At 36.9% G+C, this 20,256-nt stretch overlaps 1 protein-coding gene across 1 annotated transcript in view; it reads left to right on the top strand.

Annotated features, from left to right (window-relative positions):
• The window catches only part of ADGRB3 (adhesion G protein-coupled receptor B3), a 1,326,607-nt gene that overhangs the window by 731,744 nt on the left and 574,607 nt on the right, over positions 1-20,256 (top strand). The window contains exon 12 of the mRNA XM_053710414.1: positions 18,832-18,970. Coding sequence (XP_053566389.1) covers positions 18,832-18,970 — 139 coding nt within the window. The remainder of the gene's footprint in view (positions 1-18,831; positions 18,971-20,256) is intronic.

Below are 20,256 nucleotides of genomic sequence, written 5' to 3' on the forward strand. Positions count from 1 at the left end.
ATGTAGTAACCCCTAAAGCTAAGTCTAACCCTAACCCTAACACCCCCCTAAATTAAATATAATTTTAATCTAACGAAATAAATTAAATCTTATTAACTAATGTATTCCTATTTAAAGCTAAATACTTACCTGTAAAATAAACCCTAATATAGCTACAATATAACGAATAATTATATTGTAGCTATTTTAGGATTTATATTTATTTTACAAGCAACTTTGTATTTATTTTAACTAGGTACAATAGCTATTAAATAGTTATTAACTATTTAATAGCTACCTAGTTAAAATAATTACCAAATTACCTGTAAAATAAATCCTAACCTAAGTTACAATTAAACCTAACACTACACTATCAATAAATAAATTAAATAAATTAACTACAAGTACCTACAATTAAATACAATTAAATAAACTAAACTAAATTAAAAAAACAAACAAACACTAAATTACAAAAAATAAAAAAAAGATTAGTAGAATATTAAGATAATTACACCTACTCTAAGCCCCCTAATAAAATAAAAAAGCCCCCCAAAATAATAAAGGTCCCTACCCTATTCTAAATTAAAAAGTAACCAGCTCTTTTACCAGCCCTTAAAAGGGCTTTTTGCAGGGCATGCCCCAAAGTAATCAGCTCTTTTGCTCTGAATGGCCCCATCTCCTCTTCTGGGAGTTCCAATTTGGGAAACTTAAACCCATGCTTCTACAGTTTAAAGAGTGGCAAATTCCTTTGTCACTGTCCTTTAAGACCTAAGAGAACCTCCAAATAAAACATGTTTCTACTGCTGTTTTCCTGAATACTTAATATTTTCAATAGCTTCTTACTTATCAGTATTGTTGCAGTGGCAATGAAGAAAATTATAGTGGAGGCTATTATCAGTTCTGGTGCCAGTGGCTGCTTTATTGACTCTACTTTGGTTTAAATGATTGAACTGCCTCTGCAAGAAAGATTTACTACAGTTCATTTTTTTTTTGCTGATGGTAGTCCTATGCAAGGGGATGTTCATATTGAGACTTTACAATTTGACATTCTTGTTTCTCCCTTTTCCCCTGAGTTTAAGACTACCTTGGCTCAAACTGCATAATCTGTTAAGAAATTGGGAAACTGGAAGTTTTTCATTTGTCTCTTCCTTCTATAAAATTCCTGTTTACTTAAACCTTTTGCAATTCTGAAGATTTGTGTTATGGAAAATCCAGCTGTTCCTGATCCCTACAGGGACTTTTCTGATGTCTTTGAAAAGAAAGGGGCTGATCTTCTACCTCCTAGGAATACTTCTGATTGCCTTATTGATTTGATCCCTGAAACTATTATTTCTTATGGGAGAATTTTCTCTTGTTCTGGTCTAGAACTGCATTACTTGAAATACTGCATTGAAGAGAATCTTGCACAGTTTTTATTAGGCCTCCCACTTCTCCCACTGGCACTGGCATCTTTTTGTTGAAAATAAATATGTAAGTTTTTTTACCCTGTTGACTACAGAATCCTTAACAGTATAACAATCCATAATTGTTATCCTCTACCTTTAATTCCTGAGATGTTGGACAGTATTAAGTGTTTCCTAAAATTGATTTGAGAGGGCAATATCATTTGGTGTAAATCGGGGAGGGTGATGAATGGAAGACAGCTTTTTCCCTCTTGTTATGGACATTTTGAATATTTAGCCATACCATTTGGACTCTGTAATGCTCCTTTTTAACATTTTCTTAATTATATTTTCAGAGAATTGTTTGACACTTTTATGATAATATATTTAAATGACATTTTTATCTTTTCCCCAAAATTGGACATTCATATTACTCATGTCCATTCTGTGCTTTTAAGTCTGTGCTTCTAAGACGAAATTGTACAAATATTAATTCTCTCAATCTCTATGGTTGAATTTCTGAGGTATATTCTAACTACTCATATTAAGATTGATCCCAGAAAGGTTTCTGCAATACTTGAATGGCCAGTACCTACAAACAAGAAGGCTGTGCAGACAGTTATAGGGTTTGAAAACTTCTATAGGAACATTTCTGAGGTTTAAGAACCTATAACTCATCTTAAATTGAGTCAGGGATGTTTTGTTCGGAGACCAGAATCACAGAGGGCATTTGATAAATTTAAAGAGACATGAAACTCAAAAAATTTATTTCATGATTCAGATAGAGAACACAATTTTAAACAACTTTCGAACGCCTAGATTTAGAGTTTTGCGGCCAAAGGGGTGCGTTAGCTACGCATGTTTTTTTTCCCCCGCACCTTTTAAACAACACTGGTATTTAGAGTTTTATGAATGGCTGCGTTAGGCTCCAAAAAGGGAGCGTACAGGCATATTTACCGCCACGGCAACTCTTAATACCAGCGTTGCTTACGGACGGGGCCAGCTTCAAAAACGTGCTCTTGCACGATTCCCCCATAGGAAACAATGGGGCTGTTTGAGCTGAAAAAAAACCTAACACCTGCAAAAAAGCAGCGTTCAGGTCCTAACGCAGCCCCATTGTTTCCTATGAGAAAAACACCCAAAGTCTGCACCTAACACCCTAACATTTACCCTGAGTCTAAACACCACTAGCCTTACACTTATTAACCCCTAATCTGCCGCCCCGCTATTGCTGACACCTGCATATTATTTTTAACCCCTAATCTGCTGCTGCTTACACCGCCGCAACCTACGTTATCCCTATGTACCCCTAATCTGCTGCCCCTAACACCGCCAACCCCTATATTATATTTATTAACTCCTAATCTGCCACCCCCAATGTCCCCGCCACCTACCTACACTTATTAACTCCTAATCTGCTGACAGGACCTCGCCGCCACTATAATAAATGTATTAACCCCTAAACCGCCGCACTCCCACATCAAAAACCATATAATAAATAGTATTTACCCCTAATCTGCCCTCCCTAACATCGTTGACACCTAACTTCAAGTATTAACCCCTAATCTGCCGACCGGACCTCACCGCTACTCTAATAAATGTATTAAGCCCTAAAGCTAAGTCTAACCCTAACACCCCCCTAAGTTAAATATAATTTAAATCTAACGAAATAAAATAAATCTTATTAAATAAATTATTCCTATTTAAATCTAAATACTTACCTGTAAAATAAACCCTAATATTGCTACAATATAAATAATAATTATATTGTAGCTATTTTAGGATTAATATTTATTTTACAGGCAACTTTGTATTTATTTTAACTAGGTACAATAGCTATTAAATAGTTAATAACTATTTAATAGTTACCTAGTTAAAAAAATTACAAAATTACCTGTAAAATAAATCCTAACCTAAGTTACAATTAAACCTAAAACTACACTATCAATAAATTAATTAATTAATTAAATAAACTATCTACAATTATCTACAATTAAATCAACTAAACTAAATTACAAAAAAACCACTAAATTACAAAAAAAACAAACACTAAATTACAAAAAATAAAAAAAAGATTACAAGAATTTTAAACTAATTACATCTACTCTAAGCTCCCTAAAGAAATAACAAAGCCCCCCAAAAGAAAAAAATGCCCTACCCTATTCTAAAATAAAAATTTTAACAATACCCCCCCAACATTACAACCCACCACCCACATACCCCTAATCTAACCCAAACCCACATTAAAAAACCTAACACTAAGCCCCTGAAGATCTTCCTACCTTGTCTTCACCACGCCGGGTATCACCGATCCGTCCAGAAGAGGGTCCGATCAGCCAATAGAATGCAAGCTCAATCTGATTGGCTGATTGGATCAGCCAATCCGATTGAACTTGAATCTGATTGGCTGATTCAATCAGCCAATCAGATTTTTCCTACCTTAATTCTGATTGGCTGATAGAAACCTATCAGCCAATCGGAATTCGAGGGACACCATCTTGGATGATGTCATTTAAAGGAACCTTCATTCGGACTTAAGACGTCATTAGAAGAGGATGTATCCGCATCGGCTGCTTCAAGATGGTCCCGCTCCGCGCCGGATGGAAGAAGATAGAAGATGCCGCTTGGATGAAGATCTTTGCCGGTCCGGATCTCCTCTTCTTGCCGGATAGGATGAAGACTTTGGACCCTCTTCTGGACCTCTTCTTACCAGATAGGATGAAGACTTCGGACCCTCTTCTGGACGGATCGGTGATACCCGGTGTGGTGAAGACAAGGTAGGAAGATCTTCAGGGGCTTAGTGTTAGGTTTTTTTTAAGGGGGGTTTGGGTTAGATTAGGGGTATGTGGGTGGTGGGTTGTAATGTTGGGGTGGTATTGTTTGTTTATTTAAATGCAAAAGAGCTGTTTTCTTTGGGGCATGCCAAGGTAAAAGAGCTGTTAAATTTTTATTTTAGAATAGGGTAGGGCATTTTTTTATTTTGGGGGGCTTTGCTATTTTTTTAGGGGGCTTAGAGTAGGTGTAATTAGTTAAAAATTCTTGTAATCTTTTTTTATTTTTTGTAATTTAGTGTTTGTTTTTTTTGTAATTTAGTATAGTTGATTTAATTGTAGATAATTGTAGATCGTTTATTTAATTAATTTATTGATAGTGTAGTGTTAGGTTTAATTGTAACTTAGGTTAGGATTTATTTTACAGGTAATTTTGTAATTATTTTAACTAGGTAACTATTAAATAGTTATTCACTATTTAATAGCTATTGTACCTAGTTAAAATAAATACAAAGTTGCCTGTAAAATAAATACAAATCCTAAAATAGCTACAATATAATTATTATTTATATTGTAGCTATATTAGGGTTTATTTTACAGGTAAGTATTTAGATTTAAATAGGATTAATTTATTTAATAAGATTTATTTTAGTTCGTTAGATTTAAATTATATTTAACTTAGGGGGGTGTTAGTGTTAGGGCTAGACTTAGACTTCAGATGCATCTAGTGACCTATCAAATGTGCTTTGGAATAGTGAAGACATTAATTGGAGGAAGATGTGAACTTTGTCATTACTTTCCTTCCTAGTTCAAAGAATATGAAAGCTGATGCTTTGTCCAGACTTGCTGATGCCTCTCCTGATTTTGGGTCAAAAACTAAGACTAGTCTTCAAAAGGGTAATTTTCTTGTATTACATCATTCTTTATTGGAAAAAATTAAAGCTTGCAGTTTTCCTCCTTCTGCCTCTTCTTTGCCATTTTCTGAGGTGGTTGGTCTTTTGTATGTCAAAGACAATTTTTTTTATTCAGTTTGTTTGGATGTTTTCCAAGCTAACCATGATCTTCCAGATGCTGAGCATGGTGGAGTTAAGAAGACGATGGAAATACTGTAATTTTTAGAAATGTTTGGTGGCCTGGATAGACTGAAGATGCCAGAAATTGTGTTACATCTTGTGTTGTGTGCCAGGATGAAACATTCTACTTTGGCTCCAGTGGGACCTCCCTGTCCTTTATCTGTCCCTGATGCTCCTTGGGCTTGTGTCTCCATGGATTTTATTGTGTATCTACCCTTAACTGATGGCTCTGTTACAATTATGATGGGGTGGATCATTTTACTAAGATGGCCCATTTTCTTCCTGCTGCTGGTCTACCTTCTGCTAGTGTGACGGCTAATTTATTCATTAAGGAAATTTTGTCTGCATGGCTTGCCTCAGAATTTGCTATCTGAAAGAAGTTTCCAGTTATCATTGAGATTTTAGAAGAATTTTTATGAATTTGGAAGTCTGGATAGCATCCTCAGACAAAGCGGATTAATCAGACTTTGGAACAGTACTTATGTTGTTTTTCCTGCTATCTTCAGAAAATGTGGGCCTGTTTGCTCCCTACTGCAGAGTTTGCTTACAGCAATAATGTCAATCAGTCTATCAAGATGTCATTACTCCCTGCCAATTTTTGTTTTGATCCTGTTGTTCTTCTGGATATTCCTGCTTTTTCTCCTGTTCCTGATTAAAATTAGCATTTGGCTTTCCTGGTTAAGAACTCTTGATTGCTCCATGATACATTAATTTGAGCTCAAAAACAGCAGTCCTTTATCACCTTCAATCCACCGTTCTGATGGTACAGTTACACCCTCTTCTCTCCAGCTTCAAAGTAAACCTACATATATTTGGAGGATGGTTTCCTGTGCAGTACTAAAACCCTACACTGCTGTAGAAGACTATATGTGCAGTAGTGATTGCTGACTTGACTTACATTAAAATGTGGGCCTGTTTGCTCCATACTGCAGAGTTTGCTTACAACAATAATGCCCATCAGTTCATCAAGATATCAACACTCCCTTTCAATTATTGTTTTAATCCTGCTGTTCTTCTGGATCTTCTTGCTTTTTCTCCTGTTCCCGATTTAAATCAGCATTTGGCTTTCCTGGTTAAGAACTCTTGATTGCTTCATGATACATTAATTTGAGCTCAACAACAGCAGTCCTTTATCACTTCCCACCCACCGTTCTGACAGTACAGTTACACCCTCTCCTCTCCAGCTTCAAAGTAAAACCTACATATATTTGGAGGATGGTTTCCTGTGCAGTTCTAAAACCCTACACTGCTGTAGAAAACAATGGGGCCTATTTATCAAGCCGTCAACTTTCTTGCATTCGCCGGCACCAATACGCTCACCTAAGATCGCCTAACATCGCTGCTGCGGACCTGAATACGCTCTCCAAAGTTACCAAAAAAGCTGTCAAAAAGCCACTCACCAAATACGGGGAGATGAGCAGCTAACAGTCATCGATCTCGCTGCTCTTCGTTTTTTTCCCAGTTTTATTGGTATACTGTCACTAAACACCCACACTATACTGCACTGTTTTACCCCTATCCTGCTTCTCACGGACCCCGCCGCAAATAAATAAAGTTATTAACCCCTAAACCGCCACTCCCGGAGCCCACCGCCACTCTAATAAACTTATTAACCCCTATCCTGCCGCTCCTGGAGGAATATAAAAAGATCTGTGACATTATAAAACAATGTCTCCCAATTTTAGCAACAGATTCTAGTTTGGAGAAAGTGGCAACAGAAGGCTGCAGATTTGTAGCAAGAAAGAGTAAAATCATAGGTAATATTGTAGCGCCCTCAGACCTACCAAATGACACTACCCAAACATGGCTTCCAAATAGATTAGGCTTTTACAAATGTAGGGCCCAGAGATGTAAAACTTATAGCCATGTAATAGAGAGTACACACTTTTCTTCCACAGTAACAAAATGAGTATATGACATTAGATTTAAGTTGAACTGTAAATCTAATCATGTCATTTATCTCCTCATCTGCAGTGTGTGCCAGATCCAATATGTTGGTAAAACTAAACGACTACTAAGAGATAGGGCCCTAGAACATATAAGAGATATTGAGGACCCATATATTTTTACACCAGTATCTAGACATTTTAAATCTATGCACTAAGGGGATGCATCCCTTATGTCTATTCAGGCAATTGACTATGTCCCACCACATAAAAGAGGAGGGGAAAGGGTGCAAAAATTGAACTATAAAGAGGCCCAATGGATTTTTCTGCTAAATACTAGATCGCCCTTGGGTATAAACAAGGAAAGCGATGTAAATCTTTTTATCTAAAGCAGTATCAAGACTTAAAATTTCATAAACATCCCTATCAAAAATAACCCTAAGTTAAATTAATTTTCTCAAAGCAGGATTAACCTTAAACCATAAATTTGTAATTCAAAGTATAACATCTAAAAAACCAAAACAGTAAGATATAAGATAAACAATATATCGAAGAATATAATTCAATCAGAACTTTATTTCTTGTAAATTTAAGTATTGGCATAGTAGCTATATTTCATTCCTCTTATTACTTTTTTTATTCAGCCAAAGTATACTGATTTAAGTGATAATTAAGTATAGAGCAAAGAATAAGAATAAATACAATTTGGGAATAAGTGGATAAGCATTTAAATTAGACTGTTTTCTGCAAATTAAATTGCATTAGAGTGCGGTACATTTCTAAAAAGACATGAAGGGGTTAACTGTTAATTTTATGATGGTCCCAGCAGCTGCAAAATCCAGCAGTGATCAAGTGTGGTAGACCCACACGAAACATGTCTGCACTTGCCGTTCTGTGACCCTGGAATGTCAGTTTTGAGCTAAGGCTCATTTTTGTTTTTAAATGTCTCAGTAACTAATACATCTTTTTGTTTTATAACGTGACCCCTGCTGAATCATTTAAATTTTACCTGTATTCATGGAGCGCAAAGGTATGTGAAGCCCGTAAGATTGTGACAGTGCAGAAAATAAAAATAAACCCTAAGCTAGCTACAATGTAACTATTAGTTATGTTGTAGCTAGCTTAGGGTTTATTTTACAGGTAAGTATTTAGTTTTAAATAGGAATAATTTAGTTAATGATAGTAATTTTTTTATATTTATTTAAATTATATTTAAGTTAGGTAGCGTTAGGGTTAGGGTTAGACTTAGGTTTAGGGGTTAATAAATTTAATATAGTGGCGGCGACGTTGGGAATGGCAGATTAGGGGTTAATAAGTATAATGTAGGTGGCGGCGGTGGGGTATATTAGGGGTTAGTAAGTATAATGTAGGTTGTGGCGGTGTCGGGGTGGCAGATTAGGGGTTAATAAGTATAATGTAGGTGGCGGCGGTGTTGGGGGTGGCAAATTAGGGGTTAATAAGTATAATGTAGGTGTTGGCGGTGGCGGGGGGCAGATTAGGGGTTAATAAGTATAATGTAGGTGGCGGCGGTGTTGGGCGGAAGATTAGGGGTTAATAAGTATAATGTAGGTGGCGGCGGTGTAGGGGGCAGCAGATTAGGGGTGTTTGGACTCGGGGGTTATGTTAGGGTGTTAGGTGTAAATGTAACTTTATTCTCCCATAGGAATCAATGGGATATCAGGCATCAGCGAACATGAGCTTTGCTGCTTTCCGACTCTAGTTGACTCCTATGGCATTCCTATTGAAAAGCAGGTACGCTGGGCCGGAATAGTGGCAAGCGTACCAGGTTGAAATTTGATAAATAGCAAAAGTAGTCAGATAGTGCTGAATTTGCATTTGGAACATCTGTAGTGACGTAAGCATCGATCTGTGTCGGACTGAGACTGGCGGATCGTATGTTACATCACAAAATTCTACTTTTGCCGGTCTGTAGGCTTTGATAAATAAGGGGAATCAGGCTCGCCACAATTACCCTGCGGAATTACAGCATATTTTCGGTTGACGGCTTGATAAATAGGGGCCAATGTGTACAGCAGGGATTGCTGACTTGGCTTACATTTCACTGGTCCATTCTTATATGTTACTACAAAATGCACCAATGTAAGTCACATATTTTTCATTAATGTCACCTGCACTCCTATTGAAGGCTTTGGAATGATGCTCACTTAACTATACTTTTTATGGAAAATATAAAGCAGTATGTACATTTCATAACTTGTATGGAAGGGTATTGTAATTCAATCTGCATGTACTCACTTCAGATCTGTTTGATTCTCCCTTTAAACTTACACAATAATAATATATACATATCAGGATAGCTAATTATTTATAATTAGAAGATTCCTGTTATTGGAAGAATGTTTTATTGTCTATTCCAATCTATTAGTTGAGAGGTTTTGTTGGGTTTTTCAAATTTGATCCCTTTAGAACATATAAAAAATATGATTTTAAATGCATTTAAATTATTTTGTTTTTAACTAAAATTCATCCAGTACTTTGCATTGAGACATCTCACTGTTCCTTAAGCTCATTTTATATTATTAATTATGAGCACTTCCTTGTTTAACCCCTTAATGACCGCAGCACTTTTCCATTTTCTGTCCGTTTGGGACCAAGGCTATTTTTACATTTTTGTGGTGTTTGTGTTTAGCTGTAATTTTCCTCTTGCTCATTTACCCACACATATTATATACCGTTTTTCTCGCCATTAAATGGACTTTCCAAAGATACCATTATTTTCATCATATCTTATAATTTATTATAATTTTTTTTATAAAATATGAGAAAAAAATAGAAAAAAAACACTTTTTCTAACTTTGACCCCCAAAATCTGTTACACATCTACAACCACAAAAAAACACCCATGCTAAATATTTTCTAAATTTTGTCCTGAGTTTAGAAATACCCAATGTTTACATGTTCTTTGCTTTTTTTTGCAAGTTATAGGGCCATAAATACAAGTAGCACTTTGCTATTTCCAAACCATTTTATTCAAGACTAGCGCTAGTTACATTGGGACACTGATATCTTTCAGGAATCCCTGAATATCCCTTGACATGTATATATATTTTTTTAGAAGACATCCCAAAGTATTGATCTAGGCCAATTTTGGTATATTTCATGCCACCATTTCACCGCCAAATGCGATCAAATACAAAAAGTCGTTCACTTTTTCACAAACTTTCGGTTTCTCACTGAAATTATTTACAAACAGCTTGTGCAATTATGGCATAAATGGTTGTAAATTTTTCTCTGGGATCCCCTTTGTTCAGAAATAGCAGACATATATGGCTTTGGCATTGCTTTTTGGTAATTAGAAGGCCGCTAAATGCCGCTGCGCACCACACGTGTATTATGCCCAGTAGTGCAGGGGTTAATTAGGGAGCTTGTAGGGAGCTTATAGGGTTAATTTTAGCTTTAGTGTAGTGTAGCAGACAACCCAAAGTATTGATCAAGGCCCATTTTGGTATATTGCATGCCACCATTTTACCGCTAAATGCGATCAAATTAAAAAAAACGTTGAATTTTTCACAATTTTAGGTTTCTCACTGAAATTATTTACAAATAGCTTGTGCAATTATGGCACAAATGGTTGTAAATTCTTCTCTGGGATCCCCTTTGTTCAGAAATAGCAGACATATATGACTTTGGCGTTGCTTTCTGGTAATTAGAAGGCCGCTAAATGCTGCTGCGCATCACACGTGTATTATGGCTAGCAGTGAAGGGGTTAATTAGGTAGTTTGTAGGGAGCTTGCAGGGTTAATTTTAGCTTTAGTGTAGAGATCAGCCTCCCACCTGACACATCAGACCCCCTGATCCCTCCCAAACAGCTCCCTTCCCTCCCCCACCCCACAATTGTCTCCGCCATCTTAAGTACTGGCAGAAAGTCTGCCAGTACTAAAATAAAAGGTTTTTTTATTTTTATTTTTATTTTTTTAAAGCATATTTACATATGCTGGGGGTGTAGCATCCCCCCTTAGCCCCCAACCTCCCTGATCCCCCCAAACAGCTCTCTAATCCTCCCCATCTGCCTTATTGGGGGCCATCTTGGGTACTGGCAGCTGTCTGCCAGTACCCATTTTGCAAAATAAAACGTTTTTTTATTTTTTTTATTTTTAGTTTCTGTAGTGTAGCTTCCCCCCCCCCACAGACCAACCCCCACCACCTGCCTGATCTTTTTACTGCCAACTTTATTTCCCCTTTTTAGTAAATTTTAATGGTACTTTTTCTGTAGTGCAGCGGTTCCCACCCGCTCCCTCCCGTGCACGCGCCCGCCCCCACCCCCCGTGCACGCGCGCGCGCCCGTGCGCGCCCCCCGGGCATTCCCGCCCCCGATCCCGCCCCCCTCAGCATCATCCGGGGCCATCGATGGCCGCCACCCGCCTCCCACACCGGCTCCTATCCACCCTCAAACGTAGCCGTTAATGTCCGGTGCAGAGAGGGCCACAGAGTGGCTCTCTCTGCATCGGATGGCTACAAATGGTTATTGCAGGATGCCTCGATATCGAGGCATCACTGCAATAACCGGAAAGCAGCTGGAAGCGAGCAGGATCGCTTCCAGCTGCTTTCCACACCGAGGACGTGCAGGGTACGTCCTCAGGCATTAACTGCCTTTTTTTTGAGGACGTACCCTGCACGTCCTCGGTCGTTAAGGGGTTAAGGAAAACATAAAGTAGATCAAGTATGTCAAAAACACATGGCTAGATTTAGAGTTCTGCGGCCAAAGGGGTGCGTTCGCTACGCTGGCTTTTTTTCTCCCGCACCTTTTAAATACCGCTGGTATTTAGAGTTCACAGAAGGGCTGCGTTAAGCTCCAAAAAGGGAGCGTAGAGCATATTTATCGCCACTGCAACTCTAAATTCCAGCGGTGCTTACGGACGTGGCCAGCTTCAAAAACGTGCTCGTGCACGATTCCCCCATAGGAAACAATGGGGCTGTTTGAGCTGAAAAAAAAACACCTGCAAAAAAGCAGCGTTCAGCTCCTAACGCAGCTACATTGTTTCCTATGGGGAACACTTCCTATGTCTGCACCTAACACCCTAACATGTACCCCGAGTCTAAACACCCCTAACCTTACACTTATTAACCCCTAATCTGCCGCCCCCGCTATTGCTGACCCCTGCATATTATTATTAACCCCTAAACTGCCGCTCCGTACACCGCCGCAACCTACATTATCCCTATCTACCCCTAATCTGCTGCCCCTAACACCGCGGACCCCTATATTATATTTATTAACCCCTAATCTGCCGCCCCCAATGTCGCCTCCACCTACTTACACTTATTAACCCCTAATCTGACGACCGGATCTCGCCGCTACTATAATAAATGTATTAACCCCTAATCCGCCTCACTCCCGCCTCAATAACCCTATAATAAATAGTATTAACCCCTAATCTGCCCTCCCTAACATCGCCGACACCTAACTTCAAGTATTAACCCCTAATCTGCCGACTGGAGCTCACCGCTACTCTAATAAATTTTTTAACATCTAAAGCTAATTCTAACCCTAGCCCTAACACCCCCCTAAGTTAAATATAATTTTATTCTAACGAAATAAATTAACTCTTATTAAATAAATTATTCCTATTTAAATCTAAATACTTAACTGTAAAATAAACCCTAATATAGCTACAATATAAATTATAATTTAAAATATTTATTTTACAGGCAACTTTGTATTTAATTTAACCAGGCACAATAGCTATTAAATAGTTAAGAACTATTTAATAGCTACCTAGTTAAAATAATTACAAAATTACCTGTAAAATAAATCCTAACCTAAGTTACAATTAAACCTAACACTACACTATCAATAAATAAATTAAATAAACTACCTACAATTATCTACAATTAAACCTAACACTACACTATCAATAAATTAATTGAATACAATACCTACAATTAAATAAACTAACTAAAGTACAAAAAATAAAAAAGAACTAAGTTACAAAAAATAAAAAAATATTTACAAACATTAGAAAAATATTACAACAATTTTAAGCTAATTACACCTACTCTAAGCCCCCTAATAAAATAACAAAGACCCCCAAAATAAAAAATGCACTACCCTATTCTAAAATTAAAATAGAAAAGCTCTTTTACCTTACCAGCCCTGAAAAGGGCCCTTTGCAGGGCATGCCCCAAAGAATTCAGCTCTTTTGCCTGTAAAAAAAAAAACATACAATACCCCCCCCCCAACATTACAACCCACCACCCACATACCCCTAATCTAACCCAAACCCCCCTTAAATAAACCTAACACTAAGCCCCTGAAGATCTCCCTACCTTGTCTTCACCACACCAGGTCCCGATCTGTCCAGAAGACCCTCCGAAATCTTCATCCAAGCCCAAGGGTTGGCTGAAAAGTGACATCCATCCTCCGCCTGAAGTCTGGATCCAAGCGGTGGCTGAAGAAATCCATCATCGGGCTGAAGTCTTGATCCAAGCGGGCGCTGAAGAAGTCCATCATCGGGATGAAGTCTTCTATGAAGCGGCATTTTCAATCTTCTTTCTTCCGGAGCCATCATCTTCCAGCCGACGCGGATCCATCCTCTTCTACCGACGCCTACTCGCCGAATGACGGTTCCTTTAAATGACGTCATCCAAGATGGCGTCCGTTGAATTCCGATTGGCTGATAGGATTCTATCAGCCAATCGGAATTAAGGTAGGAAAATTCTGATTGGCTGATGGAATCAGCCAATCAGATTCAAGTTCAATCCGATTGGCTGATCCGATCAGCCAATCAGATTGAGCTTGCATTCTATTGGCTGATCCAATCAGCCAATTGGATTGAACTTGAATCTGATTGGCTGATTCCATCAGCCAATCAGAATTTTCCTACCTTAATTCTGATTGGCTGATAGAATCCTATCAGCCAATCGGAATTTGACAGACGCCATCTTGGATGACGTCATTTAAAGGAACCGTCATTCGGCGAGTAGGCGTCGGTAGAAGAGGATGGATCCATGTCGGCTGGAAGATGATGGCTCCGGAAGAAAGAAGATTGAAAATGCTGCTTCATAGAAGACTTCATCCCGATGATGGACTTCTTCAGTGCCCACTTGGATCAAGACTTCAGCCCGATGATGGATTTCTTCAGCCGCCGCTTGGATCCAGACTTCAGGCGGAGGATGGACATCACTCTTTAGCCCCCACTTGGGCTTGGATAAAGATTTCGGAGGGTCTTCTGGACAGATCGGTACCCGGTGTGGTGAAGACAAGGTAGGGAGATCTTCAGGGGCTTAGTGTTAGGTTTATTTAGGGGGGGTTTGGGTTAGATTAGGGGTATGTGGGTGGTGGGTTGTAATGTTGGGGGGGTATTGTATGGGGGTTTTTTTACAGGCAAAAGAGCTGAATTATTTGGGGCATGCCCCACAAAGGGCCCTTTTCAGGGCTGGTAAGGTAAAAGAGCTTTTCTATTTTAATTTTAGAATAGGGTAGGGCATTTTTTTTATTTTGGGGGTCTTTGTTATTTTATTAGGGGGCTTAGAGTAGGTGTAATTAGCTTAAAATTGTTGTAATATTTTTCTAATGTTTGTAGTTCTTTTTTATTTTTTGTACTTTAGTTAGTTTATTTAAATGTATTTATTTGTAGGTATTGTATTTAATTAATTTATTGATAGTGTAGTGTTAGTTTTAATTGTAGATAATTGTAGGTAGTTTATTTAATTTATTTATTGATAGTGTAGTGTTAGGTTTAATTGTAATTTAGGTAAGGATTTATTTTACAGGTAATTTGTAATTATTTTAACTAGGTAACTATTAAATAGTTATTAACTATTTAATAGCTATTGTACCTGGTTAAAATAAATACAAAGTTGCCTGTAAAAGAAATATTAATCCTAAAATAGCTACAATATAATTATAATTTATATTGTAGCTATATTAGGGTTTATTTTACAGGTAAGTATTTAGCTTTAAATAGGAATAATTTATTTAATAAGAGTTAATTTATTTCGTTAGATTTAAATTATATTTAACTTAGGGGGGTGTTAGGGTTAAGGTTAGACTTAGCTTTAGTGGTTAATAAATGTATTATAGTAGCGGTGAGCTCCGGTCAGCAGATTAGGGGTTAATACTTGAAGTTAGGTGTCGGCGATGTTAGGGAGGGCAGATTAGGGTTAATACTATTTATTATAGGGTTATTGAGGTGGGAGTGAGGCGGATTAGGGGTTAATAACTTTATTATAGTAGCGGTGAGCTCCAGTCGGCAGATTAGGGGTTAATAATTGTAGGTAGGTGGCGGCGACATTGGGGGCGGCAGATTAGGAGTTAATAAATATAATATAGGGGTCGGCGGTGTTAGGGGCAGCAGATTAGGGGTTCATACGGATAACTTGGGGGCAGCGGTGTGCGGTCGGCAGATTAGGGGTAAAAATTTTTAATAGAGTGGCGGCGATGTGGGGGGGCCTCGGTTTAGGGGTACATAGGTAGTTTATGGGTGTTAGTGTACTTTAGAGCACAGTAGTTAAGAGCTTTATAAACCGGCGTTAGCCCAGAAAGCTCTTAACTACTGACTTTTTTCTGCGGCTGGAGTTTTGTCGTTAGATTTCTAACGCTCACTTCAGCCAAGACTCTAAATACCGGCGTTAGAAAGATCCCATTGAAAAGATAGGATACGCAAATGGCGTAGGGGGATCTGCGGTATGGAAAAGTCGCCGCTGCAAAGTGAGCGTTAGACCCTTTCCCGACTGACTCCAAATACCAGCGGGCGGTAAAAACCAGCGTTAGGAGCCTCTAACGCTGGTTTTGACGGCTACCGCCCAACTCTAAATCTAGGTCACAGAAAATAAATTCTAAATGATAGTTTAAAGTCATTATACAATTAAAATATGTGATTATCTTAATGTTCATTTCTGATAGGAACTAAGGCCTAGGTACCAAAAAGTTTAAGTAAAGGCTTCACTTAAGAAATCATATTACAATCAGGCTGCTACTATTTATTGACAGCTCACTACTTTTAATCACTATAAGCAGCACTTGATGGTTGGTCACAATGAATAGGCACCACAGCTTAATCCTAACCATGACCCTCCTGTGGACAACCCATCATGAAGTAGCCCTTGCCAGAACCCTCTATACACCCATCAATATCAACACTTACTGTGACCTTCCCCAGAATACTCACTGTAATTTAAACCCCATATCAAGTAATCCTAACTTTGACCCCATCAAAATTAATCCTAAATGCAACCCCACTGCAATTCACTTTATTCACTATTCCACTATCATGGTTCACACAGTTCACACAAAGTACAACCTATCAGAGTAATTATCCTTTATTAAAACAGGCCAAGAGTAAGCACATTTTACCCCTCCCCCCAAGTAATTAACTGTTACCAAAACTCCATTGCAAGTTATTTGTACGTATGACCCAGTGCAAAAAATCTAAAAACTGATCATGACCCCTAAAAATTCACCTAAAAATATTAGATATCCTTAAAAAAAAATCTTCCGTACTAGAACTTCTTCTCTCGCAACCCATTTCTTTATTGTAAACACCCACCCAAGTCTTATTACCCTTAAATTTCTTATTAGAATTAAAAAATCAAAACACCTGTAAACAAGTAAATACATGTTAAAAATTACATTACTTTTCCATTCATTGAAATCTTCCCAAATGTATAAAACAACAAAGTTTAACCCACCTATGGTCTGACATCCATAAAAGTTTTATTTACTCAATAAAGACTGGCTAAAAGGGGGATAGAGGGAGAAAATGGGCTCAATATTGCATAGTGCAGCCATATCTCTCTAAGCATATTGGGCAAGGAGTCCACATCTGGTTTCCCCCATGACCCTTAGGGAGACCTTCCCTAAGGTCATAATACAAATACATACAGAAAGAGAAGCAGTTTGCAGGAACAAACAGATCAGTGGCTTGTTCTATGGCCTGGTAACGCCCTTGGAGTAGCTTCTTTTAAACCAATTGTGTTTTTCCCAGAGGAAAACTTTCCTGAAGTATATCAGTATAATCTCGGCTAACAAGCTTAGTCCAGCCACGAAATAAGGGAAATGGCAACCCCAGATCTTAATTTTGGCCTCCTTTGGGTCTCGTCCGTGAGGTGCAGCAATATCCCTCTAAGAACATTGGCAAGAGTCCACATCATGTTTCCGCATCATCCTTAGGGAGACTTTCCCCAGGGTCATAATACAAATACATACAGAAAAAGAAGCAGCCTGTCAGGAACTTTTGGCTAAAAGAGGCTGCTCCCAGGTGGTAAATCACCATAGAACAAGCTACTGAGATTTTTTTCATTCCTGAGCGCTTCTCTTTCTGTTTGTAATAGTAAGTAGTATAGTCTAGTCTGTCAACCAAGTCATGAGAATCATGGGAGCTTGAAAAGTGTTAAAACAATTTATTTGCTTAAGGAATTATGTCCAATGCCCTATAGGCCTTACATTGCAACTACAATTTATTTAATTCAGTTAATTTTCAGGTTGTCTGTAACAAATATCTGCATATACAGAATGGTTTATCAGCTTTTCTATGAGCGCTTATGACTTATATATCCTGAATAACTAAAATATCTTTGGCACATTTGAAGTGCAGCAGTTCCTTTTTAGGTGATGTTGTTTAGTACCTATAAAAACAATGCATAGCTTTTTAATTTGAGAAGTTATTTTATTTAGTTATTATAACTGAACTGTAATAGTTTTTAGCCTCTTGGTGACTTATAAACTATTTTTAATGAATCTTTGCCCTTATTTGCTAAATATTTCAAGCACAGATTGTATGGTCCGACAATAAGCATCAGTTCACCTTCTCAAAACACCATAATTTATGGAGTTATATTTATACTATTAAATAATAAAAAAATATAGAAAATAAGATTTTTATTTTGTAACCATCTTGCAGTAGGTTAAAAATATCTAACTATGGAAATATTAAATATATAGTACAATTACACAAAGTTTGAATTTTGCAGAGGGGAACTTTTGACAATATATTTCTGATTCTACCCTTGCCCAAAGTCACCCAGCTTAGCCAAAATATTATAAAAATAAAACAAATAAATTAGTAGCACAAATAAAAATTCTATACAGAACTTCACAAAATGTCATTTATTTTTAAGCTCTGCATGACAAGATTAGAATTAACCACTTTATTTACAAGTGAGCAGACAATGTTCCCAGCTAGGAAACATTTATGCTATTACCACATAACGTCTGAATACCACAGAATACAGAAGCTTGTAATCAATATGTAATAAATATCTTTATATTCTTATATGTATTTAATATTGCTATTCAGAAAACTGACTTCAGAGTATAAGTTATGTTAATATAATATGAATCTGATGTGAATATAAAATATGTTGCTAGAGAATACAGTTCCTTGACTTGGAAGAATGATGAAGATTTGTCCCAGCTTTCTCACAGATTGCCAATGCTTCATTAGTCTGATTCTAGAAGTTTTGTCTCCAAGAATAGTTTACAGAAATATTCTGTTGTAATGCCACTTTCAATCATTTCAAATTTAAATCTTAAAAAATATTTATAGTCATGAAATTACCTTACCTAATAATTTCTTGCTAAATCCCTAAGCATTATATTATGGTTGTTAACATTTTGGAACAAAAATAAATAACCAAATAAAAATATTTAATTTCTTTCTTTTTTTTTATTTCATTTTTAATATAATGATGATTTTAAATAATTCTATATTTTCTTTACAATTCAGTAAAAAAAACAGCAATATTTGGTTGTTTTGACAATCCATTTTTCTTTTGCCAGTGGCTAGTATTCAGAAATTACCTGCATCATCAGTACTGACAGATATCAACTTCCCAATGAGAGGAAGAAAAGGAATGGTAGATTGGGCACGAAATTCTGAAGATAAAGTGGTCATTCCAAAAAGCATTTTCACGCCAATGCCATCAGGTAAGCTTATAAAGTTTTTATTTTCTTATTTATATGGTGTGAAAGTTTAATGTATATATTTTACATACAACCTAATGAAATATTTGCAGAGTTGGCCTATGTGTTTTTTTTGTGTTTTTTTTTTCCCTTTTTATTTTTGTAATTGTTTTGGGAAAATGTAGGAAGAGTTTAAACACTTTTTTAAACTGTTGCTGGATGTACATTTTTCCCACCGCTTTAAAAGCCTTTAGTTGTAGTCAGTTATGGTAATATATTAATGAACCCCTAACCTAATCCAAGCAACAGTATGTAGTATTTATCAAGGGGACAAAATGCTATAAGTTTAATAAGTATATAGCATGACCTCCAGACTCTGTGTAGAAGTGCAATTTTCAGAAGTGCAATTTGCAGTTTTTAAGCAGGCAAATATTGCAATTTGCTTTAATTAAACTAATTGCTGTTTAATTAATATTGAGTTTAAAGGGACATTAAAGTTAGTTATTTTATTTATACATCAGAAATTATTCAATGCTTTGCAAATAATGTTTTCATGTAATACACACAAGCTTCTCCAGGGCGAGTAGAAACTACAGTTTTCAGACTTAAATTACAGTAAAAGCAGGTAAAATTAATTTTTATTTATACATAATTAGGCAATTTATGGACAATGCGATTTTGAGTTTAATGTCCCTTTAAAAACATATTCAAATGGACGTTTTCAATAAAAAATGACATGCTTCAGTTTCTTACAACATTTTATTTTTGTATTTATGGCTCCAATATACTATGCATTTAACCCTCACAAATGGTGATTGATAGCTATGTAAGACTACTATTTCTGATTTGCTCACCAGCCACTCTGTGCTCCAGAGCTGTAGTGCTGTCCAATGGTTAAACACATTTGTCCCAATTTATAAAGCTGCTTATTTTTTTATTTTTTTTATTTTTTATTGAGATTCAATGTGGGGCATACAAAGCAAAAATGTCTGTTCAGTTTATACAGAGAAACCATTTTCATATATCCAAGAAAAGGAAGAAAAAAACACACACATAAACAAGAGAAACATAACATAGATTTAAGACATTTGCAAAATTAGGAAACACATTTTTTTGCCCAATCTACTATCAGCCTTCGACTTAACCTATGAGGCCACTCTTCGACCTCTCATAGCCTTAGAAAAGATATCACGCTAAGATGGCCACCAAAATCAGTAGATCAATTTTGAATCGCAGATGATGAATCTCCATTTTCAATCTTTTAGAAAAATATAAAGCTTACTGTTATTAACCCCTGATACC

This window comes from Bombina bombina, chromosome 4 (assembly GCF_027579735.1).
Source record: "Bombina bombina isolate aBomBom1 chromosome 4, aBomBom1.pri, whole genome shotgun sequence".
Lineage (NCBI taxonomy): Eukaryota > Metazoa > Chordata > Amphibia > Anura > Bombinatoridae > Bombina > Bombina bombina.